The 21,870-nt window shown below is 34.4% G+C and overlaps 1 protein-coding gene across 2 annotated transcripts in view; it reads right to left on the reverse strand.

Annotated features, from left to right (window-relative positions):
- LOC132706176 (facilitated trehalose transporter Tret1-2 homolog) overlaps window positions 1–21,870 on the reverse strand; it is a 45,483-nt gene that overhangs the window by 18,695 nt on the left and 4,918 nt on the right. For both annotated transcript variants that reach the window (XM_060677345.1, XM_060677346.1), the window contains exons 2-3: window positions 7,684–7,713; window positions 7,583–7,603 (exon numbers count right to left, since the gene is read on the reverse strand). In XM_060677345.1, coding sequence (XP_060533328.1) covers window positions 7,583–7,603; window positions 7,684–7,697 — 35 coding nt within the window. In that variant the 5' untranslated portion in view covers window positions 7,698–7,713. The remainder of the gene's footprint in view (window positions 1–7,582; window positions 7,604–7,683; window positions 7,714–21,870) is intronic.

A 21,870-nucleotide genomic window follows, 5' to 3' on the forward strand; every position in this document is an offset into this window, starting at 1 on the left:
TCATTTAAGTAAAAAAAGAAAAAAAAGCAATATAAACGTAAAATATATAAATATTCGTTGATACTAATAAACTAAGCAAAACGTATTTTTATGGGTATTGATTTTTTTAATCTTTTGACCCTTTGGGCCCTTTTATACACAAGTTTGCTCTGATCAACGTGATATGATCAATGCGTCTTTTTGAACACTTAACATATTTTCTATCCGAGATAATTTCGTATTAAGAATTCTTCGCGAAAGAGTGACTTGCCATTAATTAGGAAGAAAAAAAGGGAATGTTTAATGAGCAACGAGCGTTGTTGTAGCCCCTGGCGACCGTTGTTCTTTAACTTAGCGACTTATTATTATTCGCCGCCAGTTTTTTCTTTGCTTTTTTTATGACGCAAGCGGTATACGACCCGCAACCATTACAACTGAAAAGATGCTGCGCAAAATGGCGATTATACTATGTTTCTTAATGCGAGAGAGTAATAAATGACGGGGATCATTAAACAGCACCCAACACACCTCGAATCGTTTAGACAAGGAAAGTCATGTGACAGCGGCGTCACAGAGAGTATATTAGAAAAATAATTATAATAATAATTATACCAGCTTAAATCTAATTATGAAAATAGATAAATCTTGATAAACAGTATTATTTATAAAAAAATCTAACATATACAATACAATTTCATTTGTAAATTTTAATGACCATGTTCCGAGTAGTCAGATGAACTATAGTATATGGAGTCCAAAGAAATAGAATCGGGCTCTATAGTGTTTCCACATCCCTCCGTCTTTTTAATAACATATTTAACCCACATTCCCTCTGACAACAACGGATCATTTTCAAAGTGATGTGGCTTACTGCTAATTTAATGCACTACGATATGGCGGAAGGCCACACAGTTATTTTTCCTATTTTCTATTCAGATTTACAATTTCCATTAACTACTTTTTTAGCTTGTCTTTATAAAATTCGTTTTTATTTAAAGGAAGCGAATGAATGATGTCCTTTTCTTGCCAAGAATGCGTGGTAATTTTGTTGGATTTTGTTGTTTTATTAGTTCTTCGCAGTTCTCGACTTTTGCCTGATAACAAACATATAGGAAGAAATCGCTATGAAAATTTGTTGATTCCCTTACTAAGAACAACCCTTCTCGATCGCAGCAATGTCTATGCTTCTTCTCTGGATATCTTTCCCAGTTAACATATTTCGAATTGTTCCGTGCTAATAATTTTATTTTTTAAGATCGGAGATTGAAGTAGATTTTTTTCAATGGTGCATTTATTCCAGTGGATCATCTTTGCAGGAAGACTTGCCTCGTGTTTTTTAAATTTATATCGTGCCACGTTTCCACAACATTATATCCTTTATTTGCCTAAGTTTTTCCTGTTATTTCTTCCAATGAATGAGATCATCCTTTTTTCCTTCCAGACATTATTTTGTCCAACGTAGGAATTTATTTATTAAAGTAAAACGATTGCATTATTTTTCAGTGGCAGTCTTTTCCTCCTCATTTATTACAATTAACAGCGAGAATATAAATTTTCTCATTGTTCTCATGATTGTTACTATAATCTAATTTGAAACACTAACTAACCTGCACGTTCACTTACCACTCTCGGGACCCTTGACAATCATCATAGATACATCTATAGACCACTAAGTTTTACAGTTCAATAACGAGTTATAACTCTCTCGCATTAACCCTTCCACAGCTAGCATTACCATACGGTAACGCTTGCAATATTATAAAACAAGTCTCGTTATGTAGGATTGGGGTCTGTCTGCTAGTGGGAATCTTTATTTCATGCTTGTCTTCACTCGTTAGTATTGATTGAACTCTCGCGACTGCTGCTTGTGTGAACATGCATTCTTGAGACCTTCAATTAGAGTAAGTAGATTCTAAACCACCCTCTTAACTTTATTTCTTTACATCACCTGAAAATTATCTATAAAGATGTTCTTTATAAGGTGACCATTAAAAATTTTTGATAGTTTATTTTTATGTGTGCAATTAACGTCTTTTTTGTCTACTGTTCCTATATGGTAACGCTAACCCCACTAACTCTAAAAAAGATTCGTATTTTTTCTCTAGGAGAGGTTTTACCTTGCAAGAAGCTCTAGAAATGGCCTACGATGAAGAACGCAAATAACATTTTGGCAACCTGATAAGGGTAACTGAAATAAGGGTAAAGAAACCTATTTATGCAGAGTTAGACGCGTCTATTCTGGATAAAGGATGATATAATTCTAAATAGAAAGAGTTTTCCCGACGTCGACATTTTTGAGCAGTTTATCGATCAAGAAATTATTGACCTACTAGTTTAAAATCATGATTCTAAGTGGGTATCATCAACTATCGGAAAAAGATATGCACTGGAGTACTGAAAAAGACCTAAACGTACCTACTGCGTCAAATGCAATGCAGATATTAGTTAAGGAAGATTGTAAATTATTTACATTGTGCGAATAACACGAAACCTAATAATAATTACGAAATTACGACCTCTTATGGACAAATTACGATCAAATTTTGTTTAAAATTAACGTAACATTTCAAATTTGACGAATGAATAGTAAAATACTTCACCGACGCAAACCATTTATACGCGGGAACCCTATCCGTTTTGGTTATAAGGTAAAAACCCATTCTATGAAAATGGATTTGGAAAAAGTGCAGCGCCTCTTATCAATATCATTGATTCTTCACCTGATTTGTCCAAGCTTCCCCTAAAATTCTATTTTGATAACCTTTTTACTGGTTTTATATCAGCTATAAATAAGGAAGGTGGGATCATCGTTGTAAAATCGCTTGATAATAAAGCAGTAAATGTAGCCTTTACCTGCCAAGGAGTCAACCCCACCTTTCAAGTAAAAAGGTTTTCTCAGAAGGAAAAAAGAATCGCTTATAACAGAATTAAACAGGTTTCGGGAGAAACAAAAGGGGCGATGGCCTCTTTTTAGGTGGTTAGTCGACACTAGTATGGTAAACCCCTGGTCTGCCAGGCGTAACTATAAGAGCAAACTACCAGTCATTCGTGTTCTGTAGCCAAGCTGACTTGAGACAAATCGTTTTTCATTATCTTCAGAAATATAAAATAGTTTTTTTGGTTTCCAGAAAGGAAAAAAGAATTGTACAGGTATAGCGTCCATCACTTATAACAGAATTAAACAGGTTTCGGGAGAAACAAAAGGGGCGATGGCCTCTTTTTACGTGGTTAGTCGACACTAGTATGGTAAACCCCTGGTCTGCCAGGCGTAAATATAAGAGCAAACTACCAGTCATTCGTGTTCTGTAGCCAAATCAGCTTGGCTACAGAAGACAAATCGTTTTTCATTATCTTCAGAAATATAAAATAGTTTTTTTGGTTTCCAGAAAGGAAAAAAGAATTGTACAGGTATAGTGTCCATCACTTATAACAGAATTAAACAGGTTTCGGGAGAAACAAAAGGGACGATGGCCTCTTTTTACGTGGTTACTCGACACTAGTATGGTAAACCCCTAGTCTGCCAGGCGTAAATATAAGAGCAAACTACCAGTCATTCGTGTTCTGTAGCCAAATCAGCTTGGCTACAGAAGACAAATCGTTTTTCATTATCTTCAGAAATATAAAATAGTTTTTTTGGTTTCCAGAAAGGAAAAAAGAATTGTACAGGTATAGTGTCCATCACTTATAACAGAATTAAACATTTTTCGGGAGAAACAAAAGGGACGATGGCCTCTTTTTACGTGGTTACTCGACACTAGTATGGTAAACCCCTGGTCTGCCAGGCGTAAATATAAGAGCAAACTACCAGTCATTCGTGTTCTGTAGCCAAGTCAGCTTGGCTACAGAAGACAAATCGTTTTTCATTATCTTCAGAAATATAAAATAGTTTTTTTGGTTTCCAGAAACGAAAAAAGAATTGTACAGGTATAGCGTCCATCACTTATAACAGAATTAAACAGGTTTCGGGAGAAACAAAAGGGTCGATGGCCTCTTTTTACGTGGTTAGTCGACACTAGTATGGTAACAGTATTATTTATATTTACGCCTGGCCGGCCAGGCGTAAATATAAGACCAAACTGCCAGTCATTTGTGTTCTGTAGCCAAGTTAGCTTGGCTATAGAAGACAAATCGTTTTGCACTATCTTCAGAAATATAAAATAGTTTTTTTGGTTTCAACCAAGTGTTCCCAATGCAACGTAGGTTTATTTATGCATAGAATGCATATTTTGCATAATAAATATTTACTTTTTTGCCTACCATTTGCGGCTAGCATTACCATATGGTAACGGCAGTTTTTTATTGGAAAAAAAGGAAAAATGGCCATTAGATAAAGTGTTTTCTTACCTAATTAATAAATAAAAATTATAGCCAGTCATAACTTATTTCTAATAACAAATCCGCTGTTAAAGGGTTAAGAAGCAGAACAAATTTATTACGACTTCACCTTATTTGGACTGCTTTCAGTATCCTGAACCTTCTATTCGCGTTGTACCAATTCAGCAGCATTTGGACACGAGCACCGACCGCGACGCAAACCGAATTGATGCTGCGTAAAGCAAATTAAATCGCATATTTCAAAACAAACGAGAAAAGAAAAAATGTAGACGCCTATCCCTCATGCGTTTTGACTTTCATATAAATAACTCAATAACGGGAAAAAAATCCCTGGCGATAAGAAGTTAAACCGAAGAATCGAAATAAATACTCGGTATTCTCGTTTCAATGTATAAAGTTATGGACGATCCGCTTCCTCGGAAAAGTGATGCAATAAGGCAGAGTCACCACGAAAAGGGAGAAATATATGCCTACCACTTTATGTCTAGTTATACGTTTTCGGTTATTCATTTAATATTTGGAAAAATATGCACAATAATGGGTATTTCATAATGAAAAAGTGACAAATTTAAAGTATTCACGAAAATATGTGAATAATTTACACGTCATTGAAAGTCTCAGAACTAGTGTGTGAGGCAAAAATATTTGTATTACATATTTTTGAGTGTCTTTTTATATTATAACAGGAGATAATAGCAAATTATTTAAATTGGAGATTGTTGATTTAATAACTAAAAAACCTTGTGTGGGCTTCGGTTTCGGCCCATGAAACTAAAGGAATGACAACCTGAATTGTGGAATCAATAGAAGTTCAGCCAGAGCAATTGCTGAATTACGTCACAGCATGACATCTTTATCTAGTTCAGGAGCAGGATGTCATAAATTGATACAGGAATTCTGTTTGTCAGTTGCGAAATCCATGTCAAAAGCCTAGTCAAGATCAAACATTTTTGCAGTTCTTATTTGAAAACTTGTGGATTATTTTACTCGAGAAATGGGGGGGGACCGCTTTTACCCTTAAACGGTGTACACAATGCAAGTATTTACTGTCTCCACACTTCAATCCATCTCATTTTTATGAACGAGCATTTTATGTTTCTGAAAATGAATACTTAGGCCGGTCCTTATTGTGTTGTCCATGCATTTGATACTTCTCTAAGTCAAGCTTGTTTCTGGAGACATCAAAACCGATCATGAACATATAGTTAAAGTTCAGAGCAATCATAACGCAGCACATGGAACACCAGGTACGCAGACGGTATAAAAAAAAATTGAAACTTTTCCTTTTTCCAAATGAATAATATAATTTCGAAAGTCGAAAATCTATATAACTTTATGATAATTACTTTCTTCCCATGTCACAGTAGAATCGCTACGCAAAAATTTACAGGAAATCGAAGGTATTGATTGATATTCACATGTTTCACTAATTGATGCATTGAACACGTTAAATATTTGTTTTCAAGAGGGACATATTTGATAGAACAGCCATACATTGCTCATAAAACCAGAATGATGCCTTTTCATTTAATCTAGTATTTTTGGACTAGATTTTGATTTTTAGTAAAGGGACATCTAGAAAAAGCTGACTTACAAACAGTCCGGAAAAAATATGGTGAAGGAGTTTGCTATGTAATTTTACATGCTGGCTCTAAAAATAGTTTTGTCAAGTATTCCAGGCTTGTTTTTAAATCGGGCTGCAAATTGGAGGACTACCATGATTCAATGAACACTGAAAATTTTGAAAGGTGATTTATATTTCTCTTTTATGGGAAAAGTCGATTTTTTCTAATGTATGAACAGAGATAAAAGTTTCAGTTTTGAACCCACGGAAACTTTTATTATTAATATTAACATGCTCTGGGAAAACACTAACTTATGTATGTTTTTACTTTAAAATGTGGTTCCGTCAAAAGCTGTTGTCCAATCTTAATAATAATGGACAATGAACAATTGGATCAGATGGATGGATTGGATCGAGTGGCTGCAAAAAAGGGATATTCTAAATTTTCGCAGTTGTTATCGATATGTATGAATCAGACTCGGAGGAAGATATTTTTTTCGATTATGACTAGTTTTTATTCCCCTTCTTTGCTGTTGCTTGCGTTATGGCTTTTCGTTGTTGAATCATTGAGAATATTTAAAATATAAACATATCTCAGATATATTTGATGAGTGTTATTTTGTCGGTCGGAACGCATCAAAAAATGGTAGCATTTTAGTAAACATACTAAAAGTGACGTAACCGCAGAACTGCTATGAGTGGAGTATATTAAAAATGTAGTTAAAAACTCTCCGTTTGATCAAGAGTTGTTTTTATTATGACAGAAATTAGGATTCAAATACATCAAGCGAAAAGAAAGCCGAAAGTCTCCAGATATAGAACAAAATATATAGTATTATTTTTGAGGATGCCCTTGGAAAACATATAGTTTTTAAAATTGCGATAAGATGGGCATAAAATTTGCAATCAAAATAAATGATATAAATTTGCTTAAAAAATAATTACTGAGGTGACTAGAATAAAGAAAAGCAGACCATATCGTTACTAAAAGAGCTAATTATCTATTAAAAGTTACGACTAGAAGTCAGCCTATAATTTTCTTAGAATATCTGAAAATTTGATCATACCCTAGCCCAGAATCATCATTTGTTTTTATTTTTCTAGCAGCCCAAGACTGGCACGAACTGATGCAACCTTTGTAAAATATGTAATCTCTCAATGTTATCTTTTAGAATAAAGGGATTCGCATTCTGCCTCCACATATTTATTAAATAGGCTTTGGGGCATCTAAAAATAATTGCGTTGTTATTAGCGTTGCGCATTTTTACCCTCCACCATAATACAATACTCAGAATTTTTTTTATAGTCATCTAAAGTGAGGATATCAAAAATAAACCGTATATTTTTATCCTCTTTCACGTATATTTGATATTGTGAACGCCATGCTACCAGATATATCGCTCCTTTAATATGATGACATTGCGTGGTCTTGTGATGTAGTGTCGATGAGAGAAGACGCGGTTAAGAATATCACTTGTAGGAAAATCGCAAAACGTGCGTGTCCCTTAAAACGCAGTTGATAAAAAAAGTTTTACGTTTTACACTTATTTTAGTCGCTCCGCCATGCCGATCATAACGAGTGGAATATTTCACATCGTTGAGCTTTCCTCGCGGAAAATTGAATTCGAATCTCGCGGAAATGCAAATGAGGACTCGTATTTCCATGAATATATTATGGCGGCGTCGCCGCTTGGAAAAACTTACTGAAGGCTGAAGCAGCTGGCCCTGAAAAAAAAAAGAAAAGTTAAATTTTTTACCCGGGCCGGCGTGAGATAAAGTGATTCGCCACTTGTTATTCGGCTCACCCGATCGGATCCATTTTCGCGTGTCAGCGTCTGAAAAAAAAAAACAACGCATATAATTAACCAAGTATTTCATAGAAACAACGACGGTAATCCTGCAGGTTACGTATTTAGCAGAAGGAGAAATTTAAACTGTGGTCGTCAAATGCGCGATGTTGCCAAACTTCTATATTTATTCGTTTTTAATAAGGATTATACAAAAAAGCAAAACTCCAACATGTTCAATCCAACAGAAATCGAAATAATTTGAAAATACGCAGTAATGAAATTCACATCATCTTAGTGTTCTATTCTTATTTATTTCTCAATCCGACAACAACTTTACTTTTACGACATTATTAACATCATCCATTAGCACAATAATCATGGTAGAAAGATACAAATACATAGATATTATTTTCTGAATTGTCTTCATACACTAATAATTTTCAGAATTGTCAGTTGTTTAGAAACGTCGTAACTGTCATTGATATAAAGTTGTTCAATACCTCTGGAAGGAGAGGAGTCTTTTCGTAGGTTTGTTTCACTACCGACATACTTGACATTTCTGTAGTCTCTACGCGAGTTTTCATTCTTTAACTTAATTTTCAATTTTATCTTGATCTTGTGGAGGTGTTCGTGTCTGCTTTTCATTTTCACTTGAGTTATTCTTGTGGTTGTGGAAAGAAATCTTGACAAAATGTCCTCGTCTCTTGTTTGGAATATGTTCAAATAAACAACGACGACACTTGATTTTTTTGATACTGATTCTATGTATTTCTGCATCCTCGACCTTTTCAACTGTTAAATATGTTTCGCGTAAAGTTTGTTCATAGATATAAAAAAGTGACTAACTTATACGAATTAAGGAAAGACCCGCGCAAGCTGTAAGAATGAAATATGGCCGAACAGGTCCGTACTTTGCTTAGAATTTAATTATTTGGGGTTTTGTTAGGAAAGATACTAAACAATATTTATTTATTTATGTATGCATTTATGTTTAAATTATTATTTTTATTACCTACTTAAAATACTTAAAATTATTCACATAATATATCAGTATCACTATCGCTATCATCGCCTGTTCTAATTATTATTTGTTTTATATTATTTGCAATATGGATATACGATTGTTCTGCTTTTTTATATGTTTAACAGAATTTGCCCAACTTTGTCGAGGGATGTTAAAAACTTCGGTTTCTATAAGTTTGAGGACATTGGAGTTAACACGGGGAAAAACATTGTTGCGATGAATGGAAGATTTCAGTTGGCGCTAAATATGTTCAATGGTATTAAATATACAGGGGTAAGGTGGAAGCCTCAAAAACTGTATGCCCTAGATTTTTTGCATAATTATCACAGAATTATTCCTTTTGTAGATTCAAGCTTTGTAGAACCTCAATTAATTGCAACTGTCTACTGTGATAACTTGCATTGTCCATTACAATGACACTGTTAGGAAGAATGTTTGGAACTAGTTTGTTTTTAAACCAACTTTCCAATAAATCAGCGGTGGTGCCTTCATGGTAATCCAGAGAAGAATCTTTAATATTTTTTGCAGACAGAGAAAGTCCATTTGGAATCCAACCATCTTTAGAGCCAGCATGCAAAATAGCTATTCTTTTACCTCTTTTTGATGGCGCGTTTACACTTACACTTATCAGTTGAGTCAACTCCACCCTTTTCCGGGGTATCATAAGTGTCGAACCAAGTTTCATCCAAGTAAATAATTGGACTTTTTTGTTCTCTGTAAATTCTAATTTTCTCTAGATATTCCAGTCGCCATTTCCGAATTCTAAAAGATTCCATTAAAACTTGCCTTTTGTCATTTTTTTTTAATGTAAAACCCATGTGTTGAATACACTTCCATAAGATAGTTCTGCCATATTTAATACCGATCTTGATTACTTTCGTCTACACTCGAGAAAAAGTCAGCATCGCTTCTTTTTTTCCTCGCTGAAATGGGATTATTCACAATTTTCCATACAGTTGATGTTGGAATTTTCCACCACGTTCAATGAGAGTCAAATAAAGATTGTTTATAACTTCCTTAGTCTCAATAGAATAGCATTTTCTACATTTGGGCGGGAGCATCTCCTGAGATACACAACACTCGCACCTTATTATGCATAATTCGCACGCGATTCAAAACACGCTGTATTACACACGAAATAAGGATGATTTATTAGCAATAAACTTAAACTAAGTAGTATACCAAACCAAAGAATATTAAACACAGGTAGGTATAAAATTATTTTCTATTACGGACCACAATTTTACCTGAATTTAAATTCCGAAACTTTAGGTAATAATCTTGTTGCATTGTATGTTAATGACCACTCTTGGATAATCCCATTCAAAAGCAATTGGTCAATTTCTTATAGCTATGAACAGACCATACAATTCGTTCTTGTATTTCTCTATCATATGAGCTCTTTGTAACTCTGATTGCATTGGTTATTTTGACAAATGAAATTACATAACGTCGCATGCATTTTTAATTCTGTCAAGTAGTGCTCGATTGTTTGGCCTTCTATAGTAGGAGGTGATCATCAAAACTTTTCAATAACTTTTTTGAAGTGTCTCGTTTATCCCCACAAAAGAATGGAAAAGCCATCGTCATTGTATATCAGAATAGCGATTTTCAGCTGTCCATTTTGATGTTCTTTTCCAGTTGCTTTAAGATACAACAACAATTTTTATTTCTATAAATTCCAGTCAAAAGTCTGTGGGACTCCATATTCCATTTTTTAATACCTATTCCTCTATTTCTTGTTTTTTTTTGCACGTGTATTAGTAGTCACACTCCAATGGTTCATTCTTATCCATGTTTCAAGTCAAGCTGGCAAAAACTTAACTTTTGTAATATAGTTATTAGTCAAAGCAAGCTGACAATTTTGCACATTAATTAACTAAAATTCAAGAAAAAATAGTATATTATTCATGAGGTGTGGTAAACGGCATTTGAGTCGCAAGTTTATTTGAGACGAGCGGAGCAAGTGTTTAATAAACGAGTGACTTAAAAAATTTACCACACGTGTTGCATACTATAATTTTTTTACGACCGTTCGTTTTTCTGTATATTTTTGCAAAACAAATAAAGTCAAGCATACACACTCTGGCAATAAGAATACTAACGGTGGTGAATGGTGGTCAGGCGAATTGGATTCGCTGGTTAAAAATAAAACGAAAGCCTATGGGGTACGGCTACACACCAACAAAGCAGAAGAGAGAAGAATGTATGTGTAGTCTAATAGAATAGGGAAAAGAGCAATCATAGAAAGAAGAAGCTAAGCCTGGGAGAAGAAATGCGAGGAGGTGGACAGGCATAAACTTAATAAGCCTACAAGAATGGCAAACTATTATACATCCCTACTTAGTGATAATCGAAAGAGCTTGAATATAAAAATATAAAGATGAAAACTAATACCCATGTAGAAGTTGGAATGGTCGATAAAATGAAGAAAGTGTTGCTGAAGTCAAATGAATGCAATATAGATCGAAGCGAAGTGCCTTCCGAGAATTAACATCTTGCGCTGACATTACCAAGTGTTGCAAAAGAGGAAACATTTCAAATGTCGAGTCTATCCTAAACAAACTGCCATCTCAAACAGCTAATGGAATTCGATTTGAAACGGCAAAACTTCTTTAAAAATCATTTCCCTAAAATCTATAAAATCTAATTCCGACATCATTATCATAAAAGCAGATAAAGGTGGCGAACACAAATGAATATCAGGAAAAGATTCAAGATATTCTTAGAGACGGATCATATCGTCAACTTAAAAAAGATCCTGCGCCATCTATGGATCGCAACCTTAAATCTGTTATTAAGGTTTCTTCTCTATCAGACTCCTTGAAAAAATCTGTTACCCCTCACGACTCTAAAATTCCTCGTCCCTACGGACTTCCAAAGATTCACAAACTAGGATTACCCCTTCGCCCTATTGTCAGCAACATTGGTTCTCCAAAATATTCTCTAGCAAAATATCTAGCTTCCTTATTAAAACCCCTTACAGAGAAAACTGACAGTTTCGTACTTAATTCCTTTCACTTCATTGAACAATTAAAAAGCATTACATTAAATAAACAAGATATTCTAGTCAGTTTCGACGTAGAATCACTCTTTACCAAAGTACCTATTCCTGAAATTCTCGACATCATTTCAGATATATTAAAATCCGAGAATCTGAACAGCTATGGGTTCTCCACTATCACCAGTCATCGCGAATATATATATGGAAGCCTTTGAGAAGAAAGCTCTCGACACCTTTCATCTAAAACCAAAATTATGGAAAAGCTACGTCGATGATGCATTTGTTATTTGGCCTCATGGTCAAGAAACCCTAGTAGATTTTCTTAGACATTTAAACTCGATACACCCTAACACACGTTTTACCATAGATATTCTTATCAATAGAAAATCAGACCTGACATTGGGTCATTGTGTTTACAGACAACCTACGCACACAGACCGATACATTAATGCATGGTCACATCACCATCCGGCCCAAAAATCATCGGTTATCAACTCTCTTGTTTACAGAGCCGTAAAACTATCTCAGCCCGAGTCACTGAAAACAGAATTAAAACACCTTACCTCTACTCTTCACTCTAATAATTTCCACATTAAAGATATTAAACGTTCCATCAAAAAATACACTTCACCACAACCTTCCAATAGCAATGAGGCCGAAAGCAATCCTACACTTGCCATTGTGGTCCTTCCTTACATTCAAAACATCACTGGCCATATATCAAAAGTTCTAAAGAAGTATAACGTCAAAACCAGATTTACCACTTGTCCAAAAATCTCTCAACATTTGCGGTCCGTCAAAGACAAAATTCCATTTGAGACGCCAGGACTTTACTCCTGTCATCTCAAATTGAATTTTGTCTTTGACGGACCGAAAATGCTGAGAGATTTTTGGACTACTGGTAAATCTGGTTTTGACGTTATACTTCTTCAGAACTTTTGATATGTGGTCAGTGTTGTTTTGAATGTAAGGAAGGACCACAGTGGCAAAAGTAGGATTGCTTTCGGACTCATTGCTATTGCAAGGTTGTGGTGAAGAGTATTTTTTGATGGAACGCTTAAGGTCTTTAATGTGGAAATTATTAGAGAGAAGAGCAGAGGTAAGGTGTTTTAATTCTGGGTTCAGTGACTCGGGCTGAGATAATTTTACGGCTCTGTAAACAAGAGAGTTGATAACCAGATTTACCACTTGTCAAAAAATGTCTCATCATCTTCAGTCCGTCAAAGACAAAATTCCATTTGAGATGCCAGGAGCTTACAGCATTCCATGCATATACGGCAAAGAATACATTGGAGAGACCGGGCGAAAAATATCAACTAGGCTCAAAGAACACGAAAGAGCCTTACGACTAAGACAGATAAACTCATCAGCTGTTGCCGAACACACTCATGAAACCGGGCATAAAATTTTATATGATAAAACTAAAATTCTCGCATGTAATCAGTTCTCGCGACCAGTCCCCAATTTGGGAATCAGTCACCCGAGACAGTGTTTATACCTCTCATTAGCGCCTCCCACCCCCCTCAAGCAATATATAAGCAGGTACAGAGTAAAATACGAGCCAGTTTCAGTCAAGCTTGAAACGTCAGCAATTTCGACTAAGCAAAAACCGACACAGGAGGAATCCGGAAGTTTCGTAAAAAGCAATATAGTCTTTCCGCGATACTTTCCAAGATATACTTCACGAAGCGCTAAATAAGTGCACTAAAAAATTAGCTGGGATAGTAATATTGTTTGACAGAAGATCAATTGATAGTAACCAACTACGGACTGGATGCAAATTATATGCTGAGGAAACTAATGGACGAATGGGAGTTAAATATGGGCACCGCAATATCTAAAAATAGTAAAAGAACCAGAAGACGTAGAACTCAAAATTAGTCGAAAAACAAGTAAAGTACAAGAGAAAAGGGCTATATATGTACTAAATACAATGTTGGCAATTTGGGAAAGAAGACAAAAATAAAATAGTTGAAATTGATTTTGTGCGTGTAGGGCAGCAAGAATAGAAGATTATTATACAATCTATCCATATTGCGAATTTTGGTTACACAATTCAGCATCTTTCGCATCTAAGCTTCCATCACCTTCTATCCTCCCAGTGACGGTCTTGCATATGTCGATCTTCAATTGTCTAAAACACACGGTCTTTCCACGAAAGTCGCGAACCTTCCCTTTTTTGCGTTGTACTGGAATTCGTCTGGAATTCTTCGTAAATATCACTTTTGATGCATGATTGCAGAAGGAGACAGAAAAATCTGGTAACTCAAGACAACTCTCTCTACTTCGCCAATTGTATTACATCATCATTACCAATATAACATCTCCCTACATGGTGCGTAGACCTCATCGAATCAGGTAGTTTCGAATTTTGTATGCTGTTTAGCTTGAGCGAAGAGTAATAAACCGGGCCTCAAAGGCACAAAACAATTTTTCTATTGCGTGATGCTTCCGTTGAAAATTCCAACGTATATCAAAATCACGTTTGTTAATTATATTGTACGATCCTCGTTCGACGCGCAATCAGCCGATGTTTGGTGGGCACTTAAACGATCGCATATCGTAAACGTACGTGTTTACTTAACACTTTTGGAATGGAAATCGATTGGATGATTCGCGGGCAAAAACTCGGAAATATAGCGTAATTGTTTGCGATCGCAATCAACTTTTAAGTAACGTTACGTAAGTGCATACGTTGATATGCATTTTTTCAATTAGTTCTTTTGGTATGGCCGACGTGTGTTCTGTATCTAATAAGAGAGAAGTCACGGTCGAGGTCATTAAAATAAAACTGGATGGATTCTCAGTTGTAGAGAGGGCAACTTTTTGATTCATATGCTATTAAAAAACAATATGTATGTGCTAAGTTACCCGGACAGATGAACATACTGTTTTACGTTTTCATTCATATCATTGTATATTCAACCTCATAGAACATTTGTGTCACCAGGTAAAATCATACTCCTACTTTATATCTGAGTGTAATAAATCTAATTAATAACATACCTGCTGAGGGCTGGAACAATTCATATTGCAAAAATTGAAGATTCTTGCATTTGCATACGATATAACACAGAGCTCAATGAACCTAATCTCAATAACGACTCTGAGAGAGAAGCAGAATTAGATTTTCAATAAGAACGGACTTGATTCGACTTGCTTCGTTATTAATAATTTGCATACAATATAAATATACAGTACGTCCACGTATGAAATAGACAAGTGCCTTAAATATGGGTTCGCAATGTCTGACGTCCTGATGTCCCATTATCACCTATTTTATTTGATTACACTTTTCTAATTGTGACGTCAAAATAAGAAAAATGTTGATTCTAGAACAGAGAATATTTATAATACAAAATGACACATTCATAGGGGTTGCACAAAATTGCCACATTTTGCATATTGAAACAGAAAAAATATGGGTGGACATAATTTGATATTCTAAAAACTTCGCCTCCATGCTTTACGCATTTTTTTTCCAACATAACAGATTCTACTGCTTCTGATATTCTCTGCTTCGAAGCTTCTAGGTAATTTTTTATAGCTCTATGATATGTGAATTGTTTAACATTGTTTAAATTGTCACATAAAGTCACACAAGTAGTGAGGCACAAAAATAAGTAATTTTGGAAGATGTAAAAAGTAAAACAAGCAATAACAGCACGATCTTACTAGCCACATGACGACATGAAACGAATGCACATCAGCAGAGAAATATAAAATATAAATAAATAAAAAATGGCTATAAACTTAGATTCCTAGAAATGTGCTATATTCATCAGTGTGCCCACTCTATTAACCATAAAAGAGATGTGGATGGTTTGAGCAGTATCATTACATCAAACATTTGCAAAAAGACTGAAACTTCCATATTGCTATTCAAGAAAACTCCTGTAGTGTTGGTTTAGGTGTAAAATTTTGTGGGTCTGTGATCTAGTCGAATATTGAAATTTATTGTCTGTGCTTTTTTCACCGAGGTTAAACGTAAGTTCGATGTTAATGGTCGCTGGTTGGGTTTTGCCTTGTATTCTTTGGTTTTGTAACGTGTTGATTCTTTGGTATGTCAAGTTCTCTTTATATGTGCCTGACCATTTTCCCAACTGACAAGACGTCTTTTTTTAAAAATTCCGTTGAGCGGATTATCTCCGGCAGAATCGAATTGAGTGCATTTTTGTTGTGTCCTTGTCGTTCCGGTTATTTTACTTGTTAATTAATGACTTGACTAATTGTCAAGGCATAAGTTTCCTTTGTTTTACTATTTTAATCTGTGCAGCCTTTACAAATGGCTAACACGTGGTTTAATTGATGGTAAATTGGTGTATGTATTGACGAGCCTAGTGTGTTTTTTTATTTTTGTGATAGAGTGTTTCCCTTTTACATTTTAGAGTCCTGAGGAAGTCTGAATGCTTGGGCGAAAGCTTTTACATCTCTATATTAGTAAATATTGGGCGATCCCGTAGTTATTTTGTGCAACAAGTTACCGGTATATATAATTTTTTATAAAGGAGGTCTAAAGCGATCCTCTAGCTTGCTTTGCTTGCTCGAGCAAACCTTATTGAGTTTTAATATCAGACATGGCTGTCCTGTACCTTGGAATAGTCCGAAAATTCGCCTCTGACTAGCTTATCAAAACGAGGGCTGTTTTAAAAACAAGCTCACATAAATGCAGCTGACATAGAGTTTCCAGCCTAAGCGAATTAGAAAGAAGGAAATGTTCAATCCATAACAAAAACTTACACAGTTGGTTTGTAATCTTTGGAGCTTTGCTCTGTCTTCACGAAGAAGAGCGGGTCAGTTTAACACACTGCAGTATGTCAATAAGATAAGATAGTTTAAAACGTGATTAAGTTAACTTTGTTAGAGTAGTTGCAGTTTATTATTAAAAAATACTCCTAAATTTTTGCACAAAATACACGGATTCAATTTAACCTTATTAATATATACATTTATATTGTTTAAAGGAGTATCGTTGCCATTGGACTCCTACCATGCAAGAAATGTTCTGAAAAGTATACTACGAAGGAATCGAACCCAAAGAATTTAACTTTGGTAGAGAAAATATTATGATCAACAGTATCAAAAACTCTGCTATAATCAAGGAGAACTAGAGAACTAGATAGTTTTAAGACGATGGTTGTTGTGCCATGTTGAGGTCTAAGACTGGATTGCGTAGAAGGAATTATATTATTCCACAAAGAATGAACTCTCAACTGTTCGCTCAGAACTTTTTCCAGGAAAAAACCGGCAAGAGACTTATAGGCTTAAAATGCGATCACCGTTCATAGGTACTGGTATAACACTGGCAACACTGGGAAACTTGCAGAAGATACTATAATTAATTACAGAAGTGATACGATCTACTAAGTAAGGGGTTATTAAAAGAATATTTTGTTCTCAAGTGCATCAAATCCTTTAGTATTAGAGCGCAGTTGTGATATAGTTTGTTCAGTGTTGTCATGGCTAATAATTTGACACACCAATAGTATGTGTGTTGTTTACTAGCCCATTAACCTCGGTCACATTTTCTAGAAGAAAATTATTAAACAAATCAGGAGTGTTATTTTCTTAGACTTGTCAAAACGTTTCCTATTTGGACTCACGTCGCAATTAAGAAAGGCACAATCAACTGAAATAGGTGACTTAGAAATATTTTACTTTTAAATCGAAAATTTGAAATTTAGAATTTTTGCTTTAATTTGAAATTTAAAACAACATTAATGTGCTGGAAGAAAGACCACTTTCTTCGCAAATTGTATATTTTTGAATGTTTTTTGTACCATAAGCAAAAAAACAAACGTCAGGCAGTGCAAGGGAAAACTTTTATAAGGAACAATTTTTTCCGTACATTTCACCTCTTAGCCTAGTTGACTCCTACTGTATATTTAGGGTCGTCGTATTTTCTGTTAGTAGTAATGCGATTTTATTATACTGAAATAAACAAAATTCAATATTTAATCTTTATATTTTTTTCTCGATATACTTTAAAACAATGTATACCAGTTACACAACAATAATTAAAGCTTAATGTGAAAATGAATTATTCATAACATTTTTCTAGAATTGTTTATTGTCATTATGAGATCTTCCGCCACGGACATTATGTTATTAATATTATTAACGCTTATAGATAGTAGAAATAGTTAGTCCGGCCAAAGCGTGAAAAATATCGTTTAAACCCGTATCCATCAATAAACACCCTAAAAATCTGTTAAGATAGTTTACGCCTACTAGTAGTTTGCTTGATTGACGTAGCCACCATTACATTTTAACGAAGAGTTTAAAAGCTGAAGCTCTTGTCGAACTCGCGGAAACGTCGCGTTATTTTCTTGGCGGTATTCTGTGGTGTAGCGCCAGATCTAAAAAAGATGTATATTTACATAAATTTTGGAATATAGTTCTCGTGAAAAATGTCAAAAGTGTAATTTTTCAGAGGCATTTCATAGGTTAGAAACTGCGGCATGACTTTTGCTATATGATTTATAAATAAAAAATAAAAAGTAGCTAGTCCTCAACTTGAAAAAGCACATATTTTTCAATACAAACAAGTTGCCAGGAACATATTGCGCATTATTTATTATTTTATTTATTATTATTTATTATTATTATTGGAAGGTGATAATTTAAAATACAGAGCCTAAAGTAAAAAAAGACAACCAAATTTCTTCATTCTCTCTTCATTTTTTACTATTTTTGAAGTAATTTGGCCTTTCCCATTGTGCCCCTAGAAACCCATTGTGGACTACATCCAGGGCATCTAAGTCATCATTATACATCTCATATTCCATTACGTAAATTTTAACCAATCGCAATCATGTTTTTTCTGATTTTTAAAATCAAACCACCACCACCACAACTCAACCTCACTTTTTAAGCTAATAATAAACGGATTATCTCACTAACCGGCCATACCTCCTTAACTACTTGCAATTACATTGGTGAATAGAGGCCTTAATGTAAGTAAAATTTTTTTATAAGATACGAAGTATAGTCCCAGATTCAGATTTTCGTCTTCAATATATCAATAATTAAATGTTAGATAGTTAATAAGAATCTCAAAACAACATCTCGAAATATCAGGACCAAAACTAACCAAATTGGTCCATGTAATGTTGAACAATAGCGTGCACTCCGTACCACCGGTGACGTCATGCGTGCTGTAAAGTCAAGGGTATTGCTTAATGATATCCGCCATTTCGAGACGCCGCGGTCAAGGCCATCGGAATAATACAAATTCGATGTTGTCACACACACACGCGGACCGTTTACGAGATGATTTATTGTTAAAAAACGAGCCAGCATTGAGTCCGAATCGCGATCAATTGGTTTAATTGGACAAGTTTGTGCGAAAATTCCAAATTAGTTTTAAACTCGCTCGGCAACTGCAATCTTAAAACCTAAATTGAGAGAATATGCTAAAACGGTCAAGTTTTTAATTGATTAATAATGATACATATAACGGAGAGGAAATTTATTAAAGCGTCTTAACCAGTCGTAACGTCGCAAAAGAAGATAAGGGAAACTTTAGGCAAGGATAGAATTCTTAATTGAAAATTATCCTGAACAAATGTCATTATTACAATTCAAAAGTTATCGCATCTCATTTTGGAACGATGTTCTGCATTTTGGAAGCAAAAAGCTTTATTAAACTCGGATGTTGGCTACTATACTTTTTATACGACCATTAGTTTTTGGGCACATTTTTACAACTTTCCATATGCTAGATCGCTGTATAATTGGGTATTTTAGAGAAGGGAGTAGTTATGCAACAAGTGTGTTAAAAGGCATGTGAGTGACGAGTTTTTTTGGCACGAGCGGAGCCCAGCGGAGCGAGTGTTTAATAAATGAGTGCCTTAAAAAACTTACGTGTTTGTTATTGGACCATATTTTTTTCGCGAACCACCTAGACATTTAAACTTTAAGAAGTTGATAATATTGAGATCAAATAAATATGGTTTCAGCAATGTGAAGCTCCTTCGCATTACCATTGAGAAGTTTGAAATTTTGAAATAACATTTTCACTACTATATTTCTTTATGTGAGGATATCCTAAAGATTGTGTTTATGTGGAAAACATTTCTAATAACGCTTTACTGCTTGATCTGCTGCTCCAAGAAAGTTCTTTTTTGGGTTCATTTTGTAATCTTAACAGCGCCCTGTTAGCTAATATTGAACAGGAAGCAGCGTAAATATTGTAAAATTTAAAATAATTCGCAAAGTATTAAACATAGGTATATGATATACTTATTAAAAGTTTTAGACTTTTGTAAGACCTTTTAGAAAAAATAGTAATATATATGAAGCCGCTCTTGAAGAAGTAATTGAATATAAATACGTGGGCTTACTGATCTTTGAAAAGTTGATATATTCTGAGTGTAACAGTTAAAATTCTACCAATGTTGAGTGCATCAAATCAACTTAATCAAAAAGCAAGGGAGCTGCTACATAATAGCTTTATAGAGCCACAATTTTAGAGAATCTACTTGCACCAGACTTTAAATTAATAATTGAATTGAACTTTAATATAATACAATAATATAAAACCAAACAAATGTCAACCTGAACGAAAATAGGCAATGTTACAGCTACAGTACAAGAGACAAAGGACAACTTCGGAATAGAAGAGTTTACAATAAAATGCAACAAAAAATTAGTTGTAAATATTTATATAATGTCGTTAATGATAACTGTTTAATAACAAAAAAGAAACACTAACATTTCTTAAGAACGAATTTTGCAATATATACTTCCAAAGTCCAGTCAGAGCAATTGCGGAGTTACGTCATAGCATGTCATCTTTTTCTAGTTCATCACTGGATGTCGTAAATTGATACAAAAATTTTGTTTGACAGTTTTGATCAAAGAGCAAAAAACCTGTGGATTATTTTTTTTTTACTCTTAAACCCTGTACACAATATAAGCATTTACTGTCCCCATACTTGAAACCATCCTATTTTATGAGTTGAGCAATTTAAGTTTCTGAAAATTATTAATTAGGTAGGTACTTAGACGTTTCTCTAAGACCGGTGCATAAGCTTGTTTCTGATCATGATGATGATCACCGATCATGAACGTAACGAGCATAGCATACGGACACATGAAAAAAATTTGAAAATTTTCCCTCCTTCTTTCAAATTAAAGATATAACTTATGGAACTGCTTCATTGTGCGTAAACTCTAAAATCTGTATAACTTTCTAGTGGATTTTGGATAGAAAAAGCTCATTCACAACAGTAGAATCGCTACACAAAAATTGACACGAAATCAAAAGTATTGATATTTCACATGTTTCATTAATTGATGGATTAAAAAGGTTGAAATTTTGTTGGAAAAAATGCAGTATTTCAAGCCGGAAATATATAATGGAAAAACTATGCATCGCTCATAAACGACTGCCATTTTTGAGAGAATACATAAAAAAACAGAATGATGTATTTTCATTCAAGTATTTTTGGACGAAACTTGGATATTTAGTAAAGGAGCGTCTAGAAAAAGCTGGCAAGAGGATTCTCTCCAAATAATTCAGAAAAAATATGGTTCGCAATATAATTTTACATGCTGTGGAGTATACCAGTTTTATTTTTAAATAGGGATGAAAATTTTGAAAGGTGATTTATACTTCTTTTTTATCTGAAAATTGCACTTTTTCTAACCTCAACATTAAAATGCTTTGGGAAAAAACTAACTTGTAATTTTTGTTACTTTAAGAGATAGTTCAGTAAACAGTTGTTGCCCAATCTTAGTGAATCTTTATCTGGACAATGCATCTTATCACTGTGGACTTGTTGAGCCAATACTAGTCAAAGTTGAGTCAAGCAGTCCCTCCTCGAGTGGCTGCAAAAAAGGAATATTCCATTGGAACATAGCATTGGAAAATGACCATCGCGTTTTGCGGCTTCAGCCTTATCATAGCAATTTTATTGCGATAGCGATGGTTTGGTCAGAGTGTAAACGGCATTATGATGTCAAAATATAAGTTCCGTCAATCCTGTAACATCTGATGCTGTAGTGCGTTTATGGACTTGTTCAAATAAATTAATATATTACTTCTCTGATGCTCTGATGGAGTATTCATAACATTTTGTTTCGGGTTTCACCCAAAAAATTGAAAAGGCCGCCTGATAAATGAGGCTTGGGAAAGGAAAAAATTCATCGATGCATCTAATATTCTCTC

This window comes from Cylas formicarius, unplaced genomic scaffold (assembly GCF_029955315.1).
Source record: "Cylas formicarius isolate icCylForm1 unplaced genomic scaffold, icCylForm1.1 PGA_scaffold_8__14_contigs__length_24414737, whole genome shotgun sequence".
NCBI lineage: Eukaryota > Metazoa > Arthropoda > Insecta > Coleoptera > Brentidae > Cylas > Cylas formicarius.